This window comes from Ipomoea nil, unplaced genomic scaffold (assembly GCF_001879475.1).
Source record: "Ipomoea nil cultivar Tokyo-kokei standard unplaced genomic scaffold, Asagao_1.1 scaffold1266, whole genome shotgun sequence".
In the NCBI taxonomy this organism is placed as follows: Eukaryota; Viridiplantae; Streptophyta; class Magnoliopsida; order Solanales; family Convolvulaceae; genus Ipomoea; species Ipomoea nil.
The window spans coordinates 542,409-559,881 of NW_017617694.1; the positions used below are offsets into that span (position 1 = coordinate 542,409).

Consider the following 17,473-nt stretch of genomic DNA (forward strand, 5'->3'; position numbering starts at 1 on the left):
TACGACCAATAACTTATTGACATCGATGCAAAGTGAAGTAACGGCAAACCAACTTCTACTATATGACTGTGTCGTCGTTCTACAGTCCCATTATGTTCAGGTGTATGAGGGGGACTGGTGAGATGGGATATTCCACATGCATTGATTAATGGAAATAGTTTTTGAAACTCTCCCCCATTATCTGAGAACATAGAGATAATTTTGTGATCTAAACATTTTTCGACTAATTTCTTGAACTGGGAAAAGACAATGTATACATCAGATTTATTTTTTAGTGGATATAGCCATATATACTTTCTATAATAATCCACAAAGATAACATAGTTAAAGTACCCTCAACAGATCTTTGTGTAGAACTCCAAACATCAGTATAGACCAATTCCAGAGGTTTAGTGCTGACCAAGGAATTTTCAGAAAATGGCAACTTATGACTTTTATGAAGCGAACATGAGGGACAGTGAAAGCTACTGACTGAATCCAAAGTAACATTATTATTTTTCAAGACATTGGCAAGAACCTTATTTGACGGATGACCTAAGACATTGTGCCAATTAGCAACTATTGTTTTAACTGCAGTGTTAACTTGCGGAGGACAACTCAATGGAGCACAATACACGTCATGTACGTTCTTCCCCATCATTAGAGGCTCCCCCATTAACTGATCCTTCACAAGAAAATAAGAAGAAAAAAATTCAACAGAGACATTATTAGTTTTGCATAGCTTGGATATGGAAATTAAATTCTTCTGTAGTTTAGGAACGCAAAGAACATTAGAAAGAGTGAGAGAGCAGTGTGATGTGGGTAGGATAGTGTGTCCAGTGTGTGTTATTTCAAGACTTTTACCATCTCCTAGGTGATCGAATTTCATCTGGGCCACCATATTCTGTAAACTGTCTCAATGTTGCAGGGTTGGAAGTTGCATGGTGGGATGCTCCAGAATCAAACAACCATGGTTGTTGTGTCGTCGTCGATGTCATAGTAGTGTTTATCACTGGATTGTGAGCGGATCGAGTATCAGTTGAAACATTATTATCCCTTAAAAAACGCATCAACTTCTGGCACTCTCGTGTTTCATGCCCGACCAAGGTGCAAAAGCGACAAACAACATTTCTCCATCCAGGTCGATAAGAATTCTGATGCTGCCATGACTGGCGAAATAGAGCAGAACTCATATCATTTTGTTGGTTGCCGGCAACTTTGTTTAAATTGAAGTTGGACCTACTGGGTTGAGTTCTCCGGTTTTGTTTTTGAGTGACATTAGCAGTAGCAAGCATCGTCTGTCTATCTTCAACATTTTCTTTGTGGTTCATGATCGGTTAGAACATCAGAAAGTTCAGCAAAGGAAATAGGCTCCGGTCGTACACGGAGAGCGGACACCAATGAATCATATTCTTCTCCTAGTTGTGTCATGATATGTACCACCAAATCTTCTTCTCCAATACGGCTCTGTGCTAACGCAAGTGCATCTGCAATTGAACGCATTTCCTGCATATACTCAATAACAGGACGCCCACCTAGCGGATTTTTGGCTAATTTTGCTTTAAGGGATACAATACGGGAACTAGATGAACTAGCATAACTAGTGGTCAAGCGTTCCCAGGCCTCACGGGTTGTTGCAGTAGAGGATATCAATGGTTGAATTGTGTCGGAGCAACTACCGAGAATGGCACTAACGATAACTTGATCTTGCCTATACCAAATGGTATAACAGGGATTAGTCACTAGTACAAAATAGACCAAAGAAATTCTACTTTAAGCTACCCTTCTTTAAACAAGGGTAGTGTATTATTTAAAAAAAAGGAGCGGTGGCATAACTGTAATTAAATGAATAAGAAACCGCTACCCTTTCTAAAAGAAGGGTAGCGGTTTAAAAAAAAAAAGAAGGCGGAAAGAGTTCCCGCTGCCCTTTCGCGTAGCAAAGGTCAGCGGAAACGATATTAAAAAAAAAAATAAATTAAAAAAACCTAACCCTCGTACAGATTGAACGGGTTCTCCATCCTCTCACCGCTCACATCTCACAACCAAGGCTTCTGCAAATCTCACACCCTCACCTCACGGCCGGCCTTGACTAACTCGATCACCTCACTGCATCTCCAGCGAGGACACGGCCTCGATCACCGTCACCGCCCCACGCCCTCATCCGCCGTCTCCACCACCACAGTGTCGCCGCCGCTGCTTCGATCCGCCGCCGCTGCTTCGATCCACCGCTCCAGCCGCTGCTTCGTCCATCAGGTAAGGTTAATTTTTTGGTTAATTTGTTTATTGTTGTTATTCGGCTAAAACCCTTAACACATCCAGCAACAATGGCATTTACAGAACAAATTAAAAAAACCCAAGTTTCGATTGTGAATATATGCAATAATATCAATTGTGAATAGCATGCACTTAGATACACTATCATTTCAGTTTAATCAATTCATCATCTCAGGTAGTACTAAATTGCATATGCAGATATTTTTTTATTTGGTTTTGGGTTTCTGCATCCTTTTATATATCACTGCATATTTTCCAGTAAAAGTTGCTACACTCCGTATCCTTTACTAAGATGCCATCTCCATATGCCTTCTTTTGGAACACCATATCTGCTACTCCATACCTCTTGTCTTTTCTAGGCTCTGGGTTTTTGCTTCTGGTGGTCAATGGTCATCAATGAATTGAGAAAGTTGAGTATGTGATGATGTTGCAGCAATTAATTGCCAAGAAAGCAAGCTTATATAAGTTTCAATTCCCATTTTCTTTGTCAGTTTGCTTGGCATCTCATTTTCCATTGATTTTGTTTGAAATATTTGCTAAATCTGTTTCCGTGACTGGGAATTTGGAGGGCTAAAACTAGATTGTGAATTGTCTTGAAGATATGAAAAGCAACAGTTTCTTGTTTTAGGAAAGAAAATGAAGAATGTCTACCATCTTCTCTTTTTTGGGGAGGCATGAATGGGAAGGTGAGGGATTGGAGGTCTAATTTGATAGTGTTGAATTAGAAGCCACTGGAAAGGGTTGTAGGAATGTATGAATTAATAATTGGTGATCCTGTTTGAGATTTGTGGTGATTAAGAAAAGAGTGAGATGTTAATAAAGTATGGTTGTTGTATGATATAGATCAGTTTAGGTTACATACATTTTGAGTAAAGTATGATATAGTCAAAAGTAATCTGTAGCATGTGGGGTGTTGCAACAATTTGTGTTGTTTAAACTTTTCTTCATTGTTGTGGTTGAGTATCAAACACAAGAAGTTTAGGGAAACTAAAGGTAGCCACAGAGCAATAGAGCATATGGTCTACACTGTACTAGTCTAGAATATTAGAGAGTACAAATTTCAATACTACGTTGCCAACTATTTTGAAAAAGGTTAACATGTATCCATTACTTAACATATATTTTGACTGATCGAGTTATTGTTAAAAATCGATAAATGGATAAATAGAACCCGTATAGTGGACTCCAGCTAGATTGGGTCTAAGATTAAGTTAAGTGACTTCTGGCTTTATTTACAAGGATTTCACATTCTTGATCCTACCGCTTCATATTATGCTGCTATGCTTAGGTGGTAAAATCTATGTTGCATTAGGGTGTATTCAGTATGTTCAATAAAATTGGTCTTCATTGCTTTCTTTTATTACATTCTGTTTTCTGATTATCCCTTTTTTTTTGGATTCAGGAGGTTTCCCAACGCTTAGCAGCAAATGGTACTTTACCTAGCTTTATGTATCATTTTCAGTGCAACTCATTTTTCCCTCAAGATCAAACATTTCTGTGCCTGTACAGACACATAAAAGCAAAGAAATAAAAATCGATTATAACGCGTTCAAGTTGTAATCTGTCAGGGAGTGGTGCTCAAGGAGATTACAAGCTTCTTCCTAGTGGCCCCAGCAATGCAACTCAAAATGACACCAAGGCTTCTGAAAATAAGGTGTTTTATCTGCAATGTTATAATCCTGCCTCATTTGTTTTTTTTTTTTCAACTCTAATATATTTTGCCATTGTAGGAGGTCTCTATAATAGAAAATGTTTGTTGGACCGAATTTGGACTTCTTTGCTTTGTTTGGGTTGCATTTCTCACTCTGCAGATCATCAAGGTTTTTATTTCTCTCATCATTTAAGTTGCCTTTCGGTATTGTGGTTCCTGTAGCATATAGATACTAGTTTTTCTGCATCAATGTTATCCTATGAACTCACTGAACTTGTGTTTCGTAACAGAATTATACAGCAACAGGTTTTTCTGCTCAATAGATTTGATCGCTTTGTGAGCACTCCGGAGATCTTGGAACGGTTGCACACTATAGAATCTGAGATTATACAGATTGAAGAAGCAATCACCATACAAGGTCAGTTTCATTAATCCCTTTCTTTATTTGTCTTTGAGTTATTCCTCAATGCTGTTTGTATGATTTGCCACAAGCATACTATTTCTAAATTGGATCTCTATGTTATTCTTTATCCAGTTTTTATGCTCATCTGCCCCCTATATTTTTTAATTTCTTGAGTTGCACAGTGTGCATCTTTCATATTAAGTAATCAATGTACTGTTTGACACCCAAAAACTTTTGACAGGTAACAAATCAACAGCATGTGTTAATGAGGAGAAAGCTATTGGCTTTAACAAATCAACTCTCAGATGCATCCTTCTTAAATCAACTCAAGTGGACGTGGTGTACGCCAATTTAAAACTGCACTTCTGCATCGGCTTGAAAGGGTAAGTACCATAATGTGTAGTTCTTTTTGCAGAAATGCTATTCTATGCTTCCTACTGTTTCCTCTAAGGTTGGTGCTTGTTTCTATTTCAACATATTGAGCATAATGTGTTTTAATTCATTCATTTTTACTAAAATCTGGTACTCTGTATAAATACCATGTATACACTTTGCATTAGTTTTTTATAAATCAAAATCTAGGGGTCTGAATATGATGATGATGAATCACATATATATAGAAGAGTTTGGAGAAGATGACTTTATATTTGCATGCCAAATGAAATGAAATGGTGTTGCTACCTTGTACTGATCGATAATTATTTAAGGTGGCAAATGAATTGAACTGGTTCCCCATCACTCATCAACTGATCTTTAATTCAAAATTTAGATTATATTTCTTGTTTGGTGCCTTTCTCCCCTTGTTACTCAACACTAAATTCTATCACAATTGCATTGTTTCTCATTTGCAGGCCAGTAAGGATCAACTTCCTCAATCAGACATAATCAGGCCAATAAGGATCATATTTAGTAATTTGATTAATTAAATTATTTTGTAGGTATTTGAAGGAAATTCGTACTCTACCAATGAAATAGATGGGATTCGAGACTTATGAGCAAAATATTTTTTGGAAGAGTATGTGTAATTTTTGTTTTAGATTATATGTTATATTGGATTGATATAAAGTATTGTATTGATAGTATTTGGTTGAGTGTTGATAATACTGTTTTTGATAGTTTGCTGATAATAGTGTTGATGGTTAGTATTATCTTGATATGTAGTGCATGAAAATAGGATTTTTATAAAAATTGGGGCATTTAAGAATAAAAAATAATAATGAATTAAAAAAAAAAACAATCCGCTACCCTTCTTTTGTAAAAAGCGCAGCGAATGCTTAAATAAAATAATAATAAAATAAGAAAATTCGCTACCCTTCTATATATAGAAGGGTAGCGGATATTCAACTTTCCGCTACCCTTGTGAAAGGGTAGCAGAAAACTCAAGGCTTTCAGTGTCCCTCAAATCCGCTACCCTTGTACAAGGGTAGCGGATAACCCTTTACAAGGGTAGCGGATTTGCATATCTGTACTAGTGAGTTGAGGTTCGCGCTGCATCAGTAAACTGTGCAGGTGCTTGTATGGTACCATCAATGTATCCGACAAGGTCTAATCCAATGAGATACGATTGAATCTGTCTTCTCCATACAGGAAAATTGGAGGGTGTTAGTTTAATAGGGAAGTTCGTAGGCGCATTTAGCTAGATAACAGTTGTCTGGGCTGTGATTGACATATCAAGAAGGCTGAGAAAAAAAAAAATAAGTTCTCATTTGAGTATGAGTGGCTCTTGATACCATGTAAAGTATTTAGGGAAGGAAACTCAATATCTTATTGATGTCATGCATAGGCTTTTATACAAAGAATTATACAGAGATGAAAGGTAACCCTATAGTTACAGTAACAACCACAGAGAATAGTTCAAATAAGAAACTAAATAATAGTAACCAACCAACACTAACATTAAGCTTTATCACAGGGCGGGGATACCTCCCCCTACACCTGCCCCCATACCCGCGCGGGTATACACAATTCTCCCCATACCCGCACCAATTACTTTAAAATCCGTAGGGACGAGGATGCGGGGAACCCATTGGGTGCGTGTAGAAGTGCCATCCCTAGGGGAGGGGCTACGTGATCGTAAGGGAGACTGGGTTGGTGGTTTTATGCTCTCAACTCATGCTAACCACGCTACCGAAGCAGAAATCAAGGTTATCCTCAGCGGTCTCCACTAGGCATGGAGCAAAGAGGTGAAAAGGATGATTATTCAATGCGATTCGGAGGAAGCTACCCACTAGATCAATAGCCACTCCACGCCTAGAGGCCAGCTATGTCGGCTTGTCGAAGACTGTAGAGGGTAGCTGGTGAAAGCTTGGGATAGTAAAGTGATTCATATTATGCGAGAAAAAAATATGGTAGCGGATTGCATTGCGAAGAAGGCGAAAAGGACTACGAGAACTATTAAGGACCTCAAAAACCCCCGATGTTTGTGAAGGATCTGCTTGAAGATGATAGACTTGGCTGGACTTGGTCAAGGAGCCTTAGTGAGAGGAACCTGTAATGAGGGTCCTAAGGTTCTCCCCTCGATCTTGATCTAAAAAAGTAAACCTTACTATCATGCTAGGTTGTTTGCACAAACATACAAAAAGATAGCTAAAGATACTAAAGAAAAACCTTAAAGTTCAAAAGATCGAAAGAAAAGCTAATAATTCAAGGAGCTAATAACCAAAATGGTCCCTCGACTATACCCTAATTATCAATTTAGTCATCGACTATCATTCTTACCCAATTAAATCCTCAACTATGTAATTTTTACCCAATTTAATCCTTTGTTAATTTGACTGTTTGTTGACTGTCAAAGTGGTGATAAAATTATAATTCTACAAGATTTCTCCTTCTATTTCTCCCCATTTAGCGCCGATCGGCTTCCGAGTTCCGATTGTCAAGAATCTAACAAACATTTATTTTTGTTATTTATGGTGCTTTACGTGTTTGTCTACACCAACAACCTCTCCGGCCAACTCCTAGGACATTAAATGTTATTCTTCGAATCTAGTGCATTATGCAGACAAGGGCTATGCTTCTTCAGGTAGGTATGGTAGGCCTAACATCACTAGGGAGTTCACAGCACTAGGAAATTGTTGTTGGCAAGAGGTTCAATGCCAACATGGCTGCATCAGCTCATTCCCTAACACACAACGTACGCCTTAGAATTTGAATCCAAGAAACCATTCCCAATCGCCTACATAAACACATTCTCTTTGTCAAATTTTTGTTCTCAATGCACGAAGCAACAGACATCCCAAACACAGGAATGCATATGAGATTGGGAAGCAGGGTGAAATTGAAATACAGATTCAAGCCAAAGAGCTCCGGCTTTCGAAGCTCAATAGCAATTTGAAGAAACGAATTGAAATGGCAATCAGAGTAGCTCAAAACATGAATATTTTGTGGAGCAAGTGCCTCATGAATGAACGTAGAATTTGCAAACCCTCATCAAGAATTTGAAGCCGGGCAGGGAGTTCACACCACAAACACGTAAATCACCATAAATAACAAAAATAAATGTTTGTTAGATTCTTGACTGTCGGAACTCGGAAGCCGATGGAGGGCTTGACAATAAATGGGGAGGAAGGAGAAATCTTGTAGAATTATAAATTTATCCTCACTTTTGACAGTCAACAAATAGTCAAATTAACAGATAACTAAATTAGGTAAAAATTGTATAATTAAGGATTTAATTTGGTAAAAATGATAGTCGATGACCAACTTAATAAGAGTTTTTTGCATTTTTGGTCCCACGACTATAGTGGCACTAGCAGAATTGATCTACGATTTTTGAACCTTGCAATTTTAGTCCACGACTATTGATTTTTTTGCAAAAATGGTCCTTCCAGTCACTTTTCCGTCAAAATTCCACCGGAATTTTTTTTCCATTTTTAACAGGCCTAAAATTGACATTTTATTTATCTCAAAAATAAAAGAAAAAATTGACATTTGACTACATACAATATTACTGGGCTACATACTACTGCCTCAGGCGGCGGAGTTCCTAGAGCAGGTAAGACTGTCAGTAAGCGGCGGAGCGGCTGTGGCTTTCCCCGGGCTAGTTGGGTTATCCGGCAGCAGCATTGGTGGCGGAGCCAGCACGCCTGTGGGATCATCCGAAGACATCGGAAAAGCTTCGTTGTATAGATTTCCGGCGAGAAAAGCGGCAGGGATTCTCAAATGCAATCGCTTTTACCTTTCCGTTTTATGTATTTCCTTTATATTTTGAGATAAGTAAAATGTCAATTTTAACCCTGTTAAAAATGGATTAAAAAAAATTCCGGTGGAATTTTGACGGAAAAGTGGCCGGAAGGACCATTTTTGCAAAAATATCAATAGTCGTGGACTAAAATTGCAAGGTTCAAATGTCGTGGATCAATTCTGCTAGTGCCACTATAGTCGTGGGACCAAAAGTGCAAAAAACTCAACTTAATAATTACGACATAGTCGAGTGACCATATTGTTTATTAACGAGTTTTTTGCACTTTCAGTCCCACGACTATAGTGGCACTGGCAGAATTGATCCACGACTTTTGAACCTTGCAATTTTAGTCCACTACTATTGATTTTTTTTGCAAAAATGGTCCTTCCGGCCACTTTTCCGTCAAAATTTCACCGGAAAAAAAAAATTCTCAATTTTTAGCCGGGTTAAAATTGACATTTTACTTATCTCAAAAAATTAAAAGAAAAAAATTGATATTTGACTACATACAATATTACTGGGCTACATACTACTATCCCATGCGGCGGAGTTCCTGGAGCAGGCAGGGCTGTCAGTAAGCAGCGGAGCAGCCGTGGCGTTCCCCGGGCTAGTTGGGTTATCCGGCAGCAGCATTGGAGCGGTACATGTACTCCGTCGCCTGGAGCAGTAGTATGTAGCCCAGTAATATTGTATGTAGTCAAATATCAATTTTTTTCTTTTAATTTTTTTAAATAAGTAAAATGTTAATTTTAACCCGGCTAAAAATAGAGATTTTTTTCCGGTGAAATTTTGACGGAAAAGTGGCCGAAAGGACCATTTTTGCAAAAAAATCAATAGTCGTGGACTAAAATTGCAAGGTTCAAAAGTCGTGAATCAATTCTGCCAGTGCCACTATAGTCGTGAGGCTAAAAGTGCAAAAAACTCGTTTATTAACTCTAATTCAAGATACACACCGACTTTTAGGAGATACAGATGAATAACACTTAGCATCATCATCCTACTTCATTTAGACTAGTTGATATTTTGTTGCTTCTGTTATTTCCCCCTTTTTTATTATTATTTTTTCTTTAGTTCTGTATATAAGGTGAACCTCTCCGGACTTGAAACATTTAGATTATATTAACAATTGAAACATTTAGATTAAAACCTAAATATATACTCTTTCAAACTTTAAATATTACATTTTGATTTTAAATAATCAATTTATCATTAATTAGTATTATACTTTCTATCACAATTATTAATACATTTTTATTTAGACTTGACCCGCTTTATAGAAAAAAAAAATATATATAAGGTTGTCTGAAATGAGGCTTACCCATATTTTTCTGAATTCTACTATATATATTCACAAATTCTACTCTATTACTTTACTCCATGATGTGACAACTAAAAATATACTCCCTCCATTTCATTTTATGTGTCTGGTCGTTAACGAGGTTTGACTATAATTATTTTTAATTTAATTTTTCATAATATTAAGTGCAGGATTAGTATACAAAATTTATATATTTAAAAATTATATTAAAAGAATTATTAAACCCAAAAAATCAAAATTTAAAATAAGTAAAAAATATTAAAAAAAATAAACAAATGAGAAAGAGTTGGTTTAACCCATGAATAATGAGTAGGACAGATAAAATGTGAGGTGGAAGTAATATTTTCATCATATAAGTCCAGAACTCGAAGAAATGTCAAAGTCAATGTGGTCTACCATCCACATCTTATATAGTATTTGAGATTTATTAATGGGTCATTCGAAAGAAGAAAAAACAAAAAGATAAGAAAGACAGAAAGGTGAGAGTACAATAAATAATTAGAGAAAAGGGTCAAATAGGCCCCTAAACTTTACCTTAAAGGTCAATTAGGCCACTCAATATTAAAAAATGTCAATTAAACACTCAAACATATTAAATTGAGTCAATTAAGCTCAAAAACTGATAAATGACCTGTTATTACAGGTCATTTTAATTCCGGCGACAGATTCCGACCACCGGTGACCAATTCCGGTCACCGGCGAAAATTTCCGGCGAGCGGCGAATTTTCCGGCTGTCTTCCACTGGAGAAGACGACCGGACGGCCGGTCGTCGTCTTCTCCAATGGAGAAGACTGCCGTCTGGTCGTCTTCTCCACGGGAGAAGGCGGCAGACGGCCTGGAGAAGGCGGCTGTCCGGTCGTCTTCTCCAGTGGAAGGCGACCGGACGGCGGGAAAACCGCTCCGGTCGCCGGAAAATCTCACCAGCCGCCGGAAATTGTCGCCGGTGGCCGGAATTGGTCACCGGTGGCGGGAATTTGTCGCCGGAATTAAAATGACCTGTAATAACAGGTTATTTATCGATTTTTGGACTTAATTGACTCAATTTAACATGTTTGAGTGTTTAATTAACCTTTTTTAATGTTGAGAGGCCTAATTAACCTTTAAGATAAAATTTAGGGACCTATTTAGCCCTTTTCTCTAAATAATTATGGATTTCTTGACTGGAAGACTTAAACGCAACTTGCTCAAACAAAATCATTTAAAACCTAACAATAAAGCCATACATATCCACTTGCCCAGAAGGCTTTGACTCATCATTGACACACTCATCGCAGCAGATCTTCCCCAGAGTTCAACCATGTCAGCTTCCATGTTCATAATCCTCATACCAATTATACTACTCTCCTTCAATGCAACATTCCTTGAAGCTCAGAGTGGGCATCTTCCTCTAGATGAATGTGAGCCCCCTCAGCTCTCTGGTGTTTTCTTCATTATTATGAGTTTTCTATTAACAGCTAGCTTTTGTTGAATTAATGTATATGGAAGTGAATGCACTTAAGGAAATAGCTTATCAGGTGGGGAAGAAGGATTGGGATTTTGGATTAAATCCTTGCGATGCTAATAACTCAAATTGGCTGACACCAGCAGATTGGGATAATCCTCTGTACACTAATAATCTCACCTGTGATTGCAACTTCCCTGCTGGTATTTGCCATGTGCAAAGCATGTAAGCTTCCCTCCATTGAAACTTTTTCAATACAGTTAGATAGTTTAATGAGAATTTGAATTGAATTTTATTGATTTCGAAAAGATTAAGGACTAAAAGTGATCGAATTGATAGTGAATCATGAAATGGAAGTTCCGGGATGACACATCACACATGGTTCTTGCCCACAAAAGGCAGTATTTCCTCGCCCCTAGGGGCCCACAGATAGGGGAGGGTAAATGTGACTTAGCGGCCCATTAAGCGGGAGCACCAGTACCTAGTGTCCCTAAAGAGTTTACCACAGGCTCCATCATGTGTAGTTGCCCATAATCTACCGTACGGGCAACATCACACATGGTTCTAATAGTCTCTACTGTTGTGTAAGCAGAAATTTGAAAGGACAAGATATGCAAGGTGTCCTTCCTCCTGCCTTGGTGAAGTTACCCTTTCTCAAGATAATGTACCAACCTACACTTTCTACATTTATGCATTAATCACCTCTTCTTGTCGATATTCTTTGCTTGATTATTATTAATATTTTGTGTAGTGATCTCACCCGCAACTACTTAAGTGGTACAATTCCCCCTGGATGGGCTTCTATGAAACTGGAACTTATGTAAGTTGTGTTGTGTATTATAACCTAAAGTTATGCAAGTGTATGGCATCTGCTTGTCCATTCTAAAGAAGCAAAAATTTGCAGATCGCTAACTGTGAATCGATTGTCTGGGCCAATTCCAAAATACTTGGGAAATATAACAACTCTTACATATTTGTATGTTCTCTTGCTCCTCTCACTCTACTTACACAACTAAAACCTTTGCTTAACTTTTTTCTGAGGAAATTGTCTGTATTTTGTTGTATCGACAAATGGATTTTTCAGAAGTCTGGAGAATAATATGTTCAATGGAAGTGTTCCACCTGAGCTTGGGAAACTTGTCAACTTACAATCTCTGTAAGGCTTTGTTAATCACCAGCTTAATATATGTATAGGCTGAATTTTTATTCTTCGTTCTCATATGCTTGATGCTGTCTTCATTTCGTTTTCTGTAGCTATCTTACTGCTAATTATCTCACAGGCGAGTTGCCCGAAGAACTTAATGCTCTCACAAATTTGACAGTGCTGTAAGTGCATCCATCATATATGCATATCTTTGCTAATTTATGCACTGCCAAATTTCTCTTGTTTCTTCCTCGCTTTAGGCTGAATTCTAACGTGTCTTCTCGTATTGGGGAAATCAATGCAGTAAGCTCAGCAGTAATAATTTCACGGGGAAACTGCCTAGCTTTCAAAGTTTGAAAAACCTTCAAAAACTGTAAGCATTCAAATCTAACACTTCAAAATTGAAATTTCTTGATTTTATTGACAAGCATTATTGGCAGAGAGCTTCAAGCAAGTGGTTTTGAAGGACCCATACCTGAAAATATTTCTGTATCGACAAGCTTGATAGAACTGTGAGTTAAGATTTCTTTTGACGATTTAATTAATACTCACGTTTTTTGTTATGGCAGATATTTTTATGGTTAAGACTTAAATCAATCAACAAACTAATGTAATTGCCAACATCATGAATGTGCAGTAGAATAAGTGAACTGAATGGAGGTGGTTTCTCCAGATTTCCTACATTAAACAACATGACAGGATTGAAAAAGTTGTGAGTAATGCGTTTTCTTTCCAAAAATATAAACTTAAGTTTCATAACTCCTCAATGACGGGTATTTATGCAAAAAAAATAATTTCGGGTGCAGGATGTTGAGGAGGTGTAATCTTTCTGGGAGGATACCCAATATAGCTCATTTGACAACCATGCAACAACTGTAATATCTGCAACTTCAAATTTCTTTTGATCCTTATCTGCTGTTAACTTCAAGTTGATATACTTCTCTGCTTTACTGAATTTGCAGAGATTTGAGTTTTAATCATTTGGAAGGAGGGATTGATGTTCTTCAAGGTCTTGATAAACTGCAGTATATGTGAGTAACAAATCAATTTTGATGTTAACAACAAAGCATAAGAAACGACATCCTTTCTATTTGGTCATCTTGAATTGATCTTACAAACAGCTCTCATATTTGATATACTAAACTAAGTTTTGTGCTTTCTAGGATTCTAACGAACAACTCGTTGAATGGGCAAATACCTCAATGGGTTTTAAATCGAGAGTCCAAATAGTAAGTTTAGTCTTATCAATTTATAGATAATGAATTTTATCGGAGTTGTGTTGTATTATGCATGAGCTCTTCTCAACTACTCTTGTTATAAAAAGCATTAATTCGTAAAAGATGGTGTGCAGTTACATAGATCTTTCTTACAATAATTTTGAGGAGAGCTCTGTGTCACCGATTTGCACTCGAGAAACCCTGTAAGATTCTGTCCCTCATATGCATATACTCTTTCAAGTGTTCCTTAAAATATGGATCATTTTAGCTTTCTCATTTTCCTATCAGAAACTTGTTCAAAAGCTATAATGGAGGACAAAACTCGTAAGTTTTAACATCCTCTAACAATCGTGAATATTGTGTCACTCTTAATGTAATTTATTCTCCAAAGATTTCTAATTAAATCTCCCGTTTGGCTTTGTATAGAAGGTGTCTAAAGCAATGCACAAAAGGTAAGCACATCATGTCACAATACTAGTTGCATCATGTATCTTTTGCTTAGTTTAGCTGAACTTCTCATATTTCATTTTTTTCTGCAGATTGGTATTCATTTCACATCAATTGCGGTGGAGGCAATGTTTTGATTGGTGACACTACATATGATGCAGATCAAGATTCTTCTGGTCCTGCAAAATTTGTTTCCAATCGAGAGAACTGGGTAACCAGTAATACAGGGTACTTTTGGGATAGAAATCTAACACTACCTGACTATACAACAACAAATACATCTGTCATCAAGGGAAAAGACTCTGAAATCTACCAAACAGCTCGGTTGTCTCCTTTATCTCTAACGTATTACGGGCGCTGTTTAGCAAATGGAAACTATACTGTGAAACTTCATTTTGCGGAGATAGTTTTGAGGGAAAATAGATCTTTCCAAAGTCTTGGAAGACGCATATTTGATGTTTATATACAGGTCTACCAAGAATTTTAGAGTTTAAATTGATGACTTCAATGGTTAAGTAATGGGCATCTAACGATAGTGGTTGTATTGGTTATAGGGTGAAAGGAAGTTAAAGGATTTTGATATCGAAACTGAAGCACAAGGAGTTGACAAAGTGTTGGTAAAACAATTTCAAGCAGTTGTCAACAATAAAACTCTAGAGGTGCGCTTTGAGTATGCGGGGAAAGGAACATCAGCAGCCCCACGCAAAGGAATATATGGCCCTTTAATATCTGCCATTTCCGTAGAATCTGGTAATAATTAAATGTAGAATTATGGCATAGTTAATGGACTATTTTGGAGTATATATATATTTTTAAATTTAGTTGCAGATAATGAAAAGATATCTAACCCACTCTCATGCCCTTTCTACAAACCTGCAGATTTCAAGCCTCCCAAAACGAGAAAGACTTTAATCATAGTTGTTGCATTAACTTCTTCTTTGTGTCTTATTTTCACAATTCTCTGCTTTGCGTGGTGGAAGATCTACATTAGAAACAAAGCCTCAAACAAGACCTCACAAGAAAACGGTAATTTCTAATTGTGCATGGGAAACTTGGATGTTGTGACAATTTGTGCATGCACTCATGTGCATAGGAAAAAAAAAAAAAAGTATTCATAGCAACACAGTTTTTTTATGCACTGGCAAATTTCTTTAAAGTAATTGTACTTCCTGGTGCAGAATTACGAAGCATTGATCTACAAACTGGAACGTTTACTTTTAGACAAATTAAAGCCGCTACAAACAACTTTGATGTCACAAATAAGATTGGGGAAGGTGGTTTTGGCCCCGTCTACAAGGTATAGAGAGATGTGAATATCCATATATATAATCTGTCAATCTATTAAATAATACTTGAAACTTGTTTTTGGACATACTATAATGCTTATGTTGATGATCTTGGATTTTCCCTTGTGTATAAACCAGGGTACATTATTGGATGGTACAGTCATTGCTGTAAAACAACGTTCAGCTAATATATCAGGACAAGGATACTGCGAATTTTTGAATGAAATAGGCATGATCTCTTATCTACAACACCCTAATCTTGTGAAACTTTATGGGTGTTGTGTCGATAAAAAGCCATTGCTACTCGTGTATGAGTACTTGGAAAACAATAGCCTTGACCGTGCTCTTTTTGGTAAATTTGAAATCTTAATTATTTCGATTGCTAGTCACTTTTTTTTTTTTTTTTTTTTAAACATTAGTCAATAAACTAAAGAAAGACATTTCTTTATCTATACATGATATATGCTACCAAAATAGTGAGGATTTAGTTAATTTTATCGAGATAAACATTAGTATTCTGAGTTAACAATTAACTATAGGTCCAGAAGATTGTCAATTGAAAATAGATTGGCCTACGAGACAAAGAATCTGTGTTGGTATTGCAAAAGGTATAGCTTTTCTACATGAAGGATCAGCAATAAGAATTGTTCACAGAGACATTAAAACCGCCAATGTGCTTCTTGACAAAGAACTCAATCCAAAAATTACTGACTTTGGACTGGCTAAAGTTGACGTTGATAGAAATACACACATCCACGCAAGACTTGCGGGGACAGTGTAAGTGTTATAACAATTTCTCATCCATTTTGTTTTTAAAATTTTCATTGTTTTTGTGAGAGTGACGAAAAACATAGTAATTATAAGATGACCAACCAGGTATAAAGAGGCAAATTGTCATCTTCTTTTAGATTACCTATGATCTGCACATAGTTGTTAATATAATAATTAATTAGACATGCAGTTTTGCATCTTGATGCCATTCATATATAGGTTGTAACCAATTATCTTGCATTTATCTTCAAATATTATAAAACTTGCATTTTAATTGATCACTCCTAAAATTTTTTTTGAATCTCCCAATTTCTTTCAACGCTCCTCTGCCTTGAGTCTTTCATGAAAATAACAGTTGCTCTTCCCATTTTTGGTCTACAGTATATACATGGCTCCTGAATATATACGTGGGGGCTACTTAACATTCAAAGTTGATGTTTATAGTTTCGGGGTGGTGGCACTGGAAATTGTTGCTGGGAAGAAATGCAGGAATTATCTCCCAGATGAGGGTATCGTTTGGCTCCTTGTTCAGGTGAGATATCAGTACTAGCAAACTGATAATTCATATATGGCAGACATATATGTTCATTATGTTGAACTAAGTAGCATATTCTTATATATATTATGGTGTGTTTTGATGTATTTATGCACAATTTTCAGGCACGTGATCTTCATGAAAATGGAAACCTAATGGAGCTAATAGATCCAAGATTGGGCTCTGATTTTGACAAAGAACAGGCACTTAGAATGATCAAAGTGGCTTTGCTTTGTACTAATCCTTCCCCAGACCTTAGGCCATTCATGTCTGAAGTAGTCAACATGCTTGAAGGCAATGATGATATTCCGGAGTATAAATTCGATCAAAATGAAATCAATTGTGAACCAGTGAAAGACGATTATGATGAAATGCCAGTCGACTTAAGTGATTCTTTTTAAAATGTACATTTTTTTCTTCATATGCAAATCAACAATGAAAATTTGCATCTTTAAAAACTACATCAAGAAATTAATTGTACTTGTAACATTCAATTTTCTTCCTTCCAAAGTTAAGAGCCTTGGCAGTGAGCCAATTACCAAGGGAATGTGCATATTCTCCTCTTTATATATTTTGAAAGTATCTTTAGTAACTATTTCCGGTTTTCCTAATTTTAATATTATTATGTATTCCATGTTCAAAAATGTTGACATGGGTTTAGTTCACAAAAGAAAGTTTAATGGATGGAATAACATTCTGGAAAAAGGCATTTTATCACTTACTAACATATTTGATTTTTGCTGTGAAAGAGGTGGGCGAGTGAGTGGAACATGATTCTCGTATTAAATGATCACAATTAAGTTCAATTCTTGCCAGCACATTCT

At 36.7% G+C, this 17,473-nt stretch overlaps 2 protein-coding genes across 4 annotated transcripts; both read left to right on the forward strand.

The window, feature by feature from the left end:
* The first annotated feature begins 1,990 nt into the window (after positions 1-1,990).
* On the forward strand, positions 1,991-5,386 carry LOC109184613. 2 transcript variants are annotated; one of them, XM_019334634.1, is made up of 7 exons: positions 1,991-2,232; positions 3,656-3,683; positions 3,822-3,907; positions 3,984-4,073; positions 4,195-4,322; positions 4,549-4,690; positions 5,159-5,386. In XM_019334634.1, exons 4-7 carry the CDS (start codon positions 4,003-4,005, stop codon positions 5,190-5,192), a joined length of 375 nt encoding a protein of 124 aa, XP_019190179.1. In that variant the 5' UTR covers positions 1,991-2,232; positions 3,656-3,683; positions 3,822-3,907; positions 3,984-4,002; the 3' UTR covers positions 5,193-5,386. The 2 variants fall into 2 exon arrangements, with proteins under 2 accessions (XP_019190179.1, XP_019190178.1); XM_019334633.1 differs by lacking the exon at positions 1,991-2,232 and adding an exon at positions 3,334-3,345.
* Positions 5,387-10,981: 5,595 nt separating this feature from the next.
* Positions 10,982-17,241, forward strand: LOC109184607 (probable leucine-rich repeat receptor-like serine/threonine-protein kinase At3g14840). Of its 2 annotated transcripts, none has more exons than XM_019334626.1 (24): positions 10,982-11,205; positions 11,294-11,474; positions 11,842-11,913; positions 12,001-12,069; positions 12,154-12,225; positions 12,334-12,405; positions 12,504-12,575; positions 12,698-12,766; positions 12,834-12,905; positions 13,031-13,105; positions 13,200-13,268; positions 13,356-13,424; positions 13,557-13,622; positions 13,745-13,813; positions 13,899-13,934; positions 14,037-14,062; positions 14,150-14,526; positions 14,612-14,807; positions 14,937-15,083; positions 15,236-15,354; positions 15,482-15,695; positions 15,883-16,120; positions 16,496-16,646; positions 16,775-17,241. In XM_019334626.1, the coding sequence occupies exons 1-24, from the start codon at positions 11,106-11,108 to the stop codon at positions 17,048-17,050; spliced, it is 2,907 nt and encodes a 968-aa protein (XP_019190171.1). In that variant the 5' UTR covers positions 10,982-11,105; the 3' UTR covers positions 17,051-17,241. The 2 variants fall into 2 exon arrangements, with proteins under 2 accessions (XP_019190171.1, XP_019190172.1); XM_019334627.1 differs by having other exon boundaries at positions 10,983-11,205; positions 16,559-16,646.
* Positions 17,242-17,473: the final 232 nt, after the last annotated feature.